Source organism: Triticum dicoccoides, chromosome 2A (assembly GCF_002162155.2).
Source record: "Triticum dicoccoides isolate Atlit2015 ecotype Zavitan chromosome 2A, WEW_v2.0, whole genome shotgun sequence".
Taxonomy (NCBI): domain Eukaryota; kingdom Viridiplantae; phylum Streptophyta; class Magnoliopsida; order Poales; family Poaceae; genus Triticum; species Triticum dicoccoides.
The window spans coordinates 717,485,421-717,490,616 of NC_041382.1; the positions used below are offsets into that span (position 1 = coordinate 717,485,421).

A 5,196-nucleotide genomic window follows, 5' to 3' on the forward strand; every position below is an offset into this window, starting at 1 on the left:
CGTTTCGGTTTGTTCTGGAATCAGGAGCCAGGAGGCAGGTCCGGCCTGGTGCCTGCGCTCGGGACGGGAGTCGGGGACGGCAGGATGCGATCGTCACGATGCGAGTCAGGCGGCGCTGGACTGGAAGTCCGGAACCGCTGGCATCCTGGATGGGAATCACGAGCGATGCACACCCACACCCACAATCGATGGATCTTTCTATTTTTTTGAGGGAACGATCCACGGACGTGAGCGAACCCAACAACAGCTCAGGCGCCCAGCGAACACGAGGAGTACGCGATAGCGGCCCAGTCCCTAGGCCTATATAATTTTTGGGGCTCCCCAAATTTATGGGCCCTGTATGGGCCGCACAGTTTGCACCACTATGGGCCCGGCCCTGCACCATACAACCAAACATGCTCATGAAGTGCACACTCGTCTTGCAGCCATGCCAGGCCTCGAATAGTGTCTTGCCGTCCACGCTCTTGGTCGGTGACCTATTCAAGATGAACACGGCCGTTGACACTATTTCACCCCAGAACTTGTCGAGGACCTTCTTGCCTTCAGGAGGCTACTGGCCATGCCCACAATTGTCTGGTGCATCGATCCACTGCGCCATTCTGCTGCAGGCAGTAGGGAGCCGTCAGGTGACGCTCCACTCCAAGCTGCATGTACGTGCGACACGTGCGTGAATGGTCTGCCGAAATCCGGTCCGCTGCCTTGCAGGGGCGCAACTTTCTTTTGCCATTTTATTTTTTGGTGTCTTGACGATCAAGTTTATTGTTTCCTTGTTCGGTAAGTTTAACTTGGAAATCAAGCCGGTTTGAGATCGTGATCACGATACGATATCGTCTCTTTCTCCTATATATACTGCTTACCAGCCTCGGCCAAATACACACCGAAAACACCTAGGGTTTTGCCTCATCTCGCAACTTGTACCGCTATCGTAGTCTAATCTATCCCGAAGGCCGGCATGCATCGACGTACGGGAGAGCAGGTCTCCGGAACCATCCATCCTTGCAATCATGCACCGGGAGAAAACACCATGTGGCATAAAACACAATGTTTAAGTAGTGATTATAGTGAGGAAAAGAGGTGTTACATCACTGCATAGAGGGGGAGGGGGGATTGGTGATGACGGCGGCAAAGTTGTTAGTGTGGATCGCCGTCATGATGATTCCCCCGGTGGCACTCCGGCACCACCGAAAGAGAGGGCGAGGGAGCCCCTCTCCTTCTTCTTGCTGGGCCTCCCCCTAGATGGGAGGAGGATTTCCCCTCTGGTCCGCCATGACTCCCGGAGGATAGGAGCCCCTCCGAGATTGGATCTCTCTCTCTGTTTCTCTCTTGTTCCGCGTTCTTATTTTTTTGGTCTTTCATTATTTTTTATATTTCCGAAAATTCGTAATTCCGATTGGGCTGAAATTTTAACATGATTTTTATCCGGATATTATCTTCCTTACTGCGAAAGAAGGGCCTCAACCGACTTACGCGGTGGCTACAAACCTGCTTGGGCACGCCGTGTGAGCTTGTGGGCCTCTCGAGCATTATATTGCATTGATTCTTTTCCCCCAAAAAAATCACATATATTTCAGAAAAATCTTCCTAAAATTTTATCGCGTTTGTACTTCGTTTGGTATGGATTTTCTGCGAAACATAAGACATGCAACAAACAGGAAATGACACTGGGCACTGAATCAATATGCTAGTTCAGGAAAATCATATAGAATGTTGTCAAAAGTATGTGAAAATAGTAAAATATTGGCATTAAACAAACACAAATTATAGATTGTATCACATACCTACTTGCCACAAACCACACACTCAGCACATGATTCACCATCTTTCAGGTGCTGCCGATGCAAACCACAATTTGCATCCACTCCTGGACTACCTCCCAAGTTTCGTGCCGACGCTGGAGCTAACGCCGTCGCAACGGCTATGTCCGAGGATACAAGTCCACCAGGAGGATGCCGCAGCCGCCACGCCATCCTTAGTTGAACACACTGGTTTCCAAATCAAATCCCAACACGGATCGCGTCATCGGGGAAGGGTCTAAAGATTCTTTATCAGCAGCGTCATCGCTATCGCCGAAGCTAAAATGATGAACAGCTTAAAAAACTAAGCTACCAATACCTAAAATGATCCACGCGCGCGGATATGGCAACCCCCTCATTGTCGGCAACCAAAGCCGTCGGCGGAGGAGAGCCGCCCGAGGAAGCCCGAGGACGGCGGAAGGAAGGAAGCTCCCTGGCGGAGGAGAGATCGCCTTTCTTCCATCCGCTGGAAGAAAGAAAACGATTGCACGTTCGTATCCGTACGTCGCTCGCTCGCGGTATTTTCCCGATCAACTTGAGCTACACAAGTCTACTCAAACAAATCAGGTACTATTAAGGTACATACTCGGTACGAACCATAACTGGTGTACGCATGTAGGAGTATTTATTTTCAAACGGATTCTGTCGTCGTTATCTACTTGTACAAGAAGAAAGTAAACCATGCACGTCTAATCCCGTGAATGGATATATAACAGCGGACGCATGGAAATCTCCTTAACAGTTCCAGATTTGTAGCCGAAACACCAACGTCCTCTGTCCTCCTGCCTCTCTGCCATGGAAAACTTCCCATTGCTCTCCCGGCTTTCCTCCATGGACAACATAAATCTCTCTTCGCTGAGGAAGCGGTTGAACGCCGATCTCTCCTCGGCGAAGCGGTACCTGCGCTGGAAGTGGCTGAGGCTGTCGAGGAGGCGGTTCCTGGCGCGCAATGTCGAGGGCGCGCCGCCGGGTCTCAAGGCGGACTTCGTGACCATGCTGGAGGACGAGGGCGCGGATGTGACGATCATCGTCGGCGACCGGCAGTTCCGCGCCTACAGGCGCGTGCTCACCGCGGGGTCGCCGGTGCTCGAGGCGGAGCTCGTCGGCCAGATTGAGAAGACCTCCGCCGAGCTCGTCAAGATCGACGGCATGGAGCCGGCCATCTTCGAGGCCCTCCTCCACTACGCCTACACGGGCGCGCTGCCGGATAGCGTCGACGGCAACGAGCCGCTGCAGCGCCTGCTGGTCGCCGCGGACCGGTACGGGATGCACAACCTGATGGCCATGTGCGAGTGGAAGCTGTGCAAGAGCATCGACGCGCAGACCGTCCCGACGACGCTGGCACTGGCCGAGCAGCACCACCGTGCGAAGCTGAAGGATGCTTGCATCAGATTCGAGTCCTCCAAGATCAAGAGTGTGCTCGCCGCCATCAAGGAACAGGAGCTGCCGTCGCGGGTACGTGCCAGCAATTTCTCCCTTATTATATACCGTGTTTGATTCCAAATTTCCGATAGACCGATCGCTAGTTTTCTGCAGTTTCAATCTGATTGATTGTTTCCTTTGCTCGCGATGGATGGATGCAGGTGACAGGGACCATGGCCCGGCTGGGGACGCGCGTCCAAGGGAGGCTGGCGCTGTTGGGCACGAAGGCCACCTCGTTGTTCCGCCATGCGAGGAACAGCCAGGCCTGCCGGGACACCCTGCTGTTTGTCTCCTCGTGGGGCCTTCTCCTATACCTATCCATCAAAATGGAGCACATCATAGAGGAGGCTATCCAACTTGAGCAAGACTCTTGGCTCGACAACTTCCAACAGATGCAGTCTTCCATCTCTCGGCTCTCCTGGATCTGCCGGCTCGCTTTCCTTGAGCGCAATCTCCAAGAGTTCCAAGAATCTGCGTGGCTCAACTCGAATATATGATTTGAATTTGAATGACCCAGCTCATCTGCTAGCTCCTGTAAATTTTCGTTCGTCCCTTCGTTCCGAGCACAACTCATCTTGCATGCATCCATCAAGGAGGTTGGAGTGATATACTACGCAGTTACGAATTTTGATTTAGGGCAAGTTTTTACGATTTCAAACTGTTTTTAATTAGTGCTAAACTTATAGTATATTTTTTCATAACTAGCTAGACGCAGTTGTGGTGCCCACAGAACCCTATCGACGGGGAGGTGGGGGTACATCGACCGAAAACTATGTGATGGCCTTGTCTCCTCCCACCCACACTCTGCTTTAGCTGCCTTGTTCCTTGGCATCGACATTGTATTCTTTTCCGCGTGAAATCCATGACTTGGCCTTCTGCCCAGAATCAAGTGGCGCCGCGGATATCTTGGTTCGAAGTTCTGCTATAAGGGTGATAGCTCAAGGTTTGATTTAAGGTCGGACTGATAGTCGAAGCGGCGGCTGTGGCGCGCGGTCGTCTCCTTGGTGGTGGAGGACCGATCGAGAGCCCATGCCCCCGCCAGGTCGGATATTGATGATGATCTTGTTTTTTTTTATCATGAGCATTGTTATGGTAATAAAGTTGCTATAAATAATGAGAATACATTGTTATCGAAAAAGAAAAGTCCATAGTTAAACCCCGACTGACCAATCGGTTTGATTTACAATCCTAATCTTTGAAACCGGTCGTATTGCATCCTCCACTTACCACAAAGTTGAAAAGACAACCATGATATCGTTCTTGGGCTGGTCAACCGGTGTTGATCCAAGTCAAAATTGACTTGGCGCTGACTTAGTAGCCAACTCACAGATGCATCTAAACTTACCCCTCTCGCTGTTCATTTTCTTACCAAGCCCTCACCAGTCCGCACCGCCGCAGCTTGGAACGAAAAGACAACCATGATATCGATTTTGGGCTGGTCAACCAGTGTTGATCAAAGTCAAAATTGACTTGCCGCGGACTTAGTAGCCAACTCACAGGCGCATCTAAACTTACCCCTCTCTCTGTTCATTTTCTTACCAAGCCCTCACCAGTCCGCACCACCGCCGCTTGGAACGAAAAGACAACCATGGTATCGATTTTGGGCTGGTCAACCGATGTTGATCAAAGTCAAAATTGACTTGCCGCTGACTTAGTAGCCAACTCGCAGGTGCATCTAAACTTACCCCTCTCTCTGTTCATTTTCTTACCAAGCCCTCAGACTACCCGCAATGAAAGTAACATAGGTAGTAACATCACATATTTTTAGATAAAATAGATGATGTGACAAACAATAAATGAAGAAAGAGAGGAAAGTAGTAACATAGCTAGTTACTACTAGTATGAGTAACATCACATATATCAAGGCAAGATGAGTCTATAGCGTAATAAATGAAGTATTGCATGTTATCACGCATATGTTACTTCCCACTGTAGAGGTAGTAACAAAGACTAGTATCATACGCATGTTACTACTCTATGT

The 5,196-nt window shown here is 50.3% G+C and overlaps 1 protein-coding gene across 1 annotated transcript; it reads left to right on the top strand.

The window, feature by feature from the left end:
• Positions 1–2,556: 2,556 nt before the first annotated feature.
• Positions 2,557–3,971, top strand: LOC119352037 (TD and POZ domain-containing protein 5-like). Its single transcript, XM_037618785.1, has 2 exons — positions 2,557–3,248; positions 3,377–3,971. Exons 1-2 carry the CDS (start codon positions 2,589–2,591, stop codon positions 3,710–3,712), a joined length of 996 nt encoding a protein of 331 aa, XP_037474682.1. The 5' UTR covers positions 2,557–2,588; the 3' UTR covers positions 3,713–3,971.
• The last annotated feature ends 1,225 nt before the right edge of the window (positions 3,972–5,196 follow it).

Coding starts and splice junctions, on each gene's coding strand:
- LOC119352037 (XM_037618785.1), top strand. CDS start 2,589: ATGGAAAACTTCCCATTGCTCTCCCGGCTTTCCTCCATGGACAACATA. Junction 3,249..3,376: donor AACAGGAGCTGCCGTCGCGG/GTACGTGCCAGC, acceptor GGATGGATGCAG/GTGACAGGGACCATGGCCCG.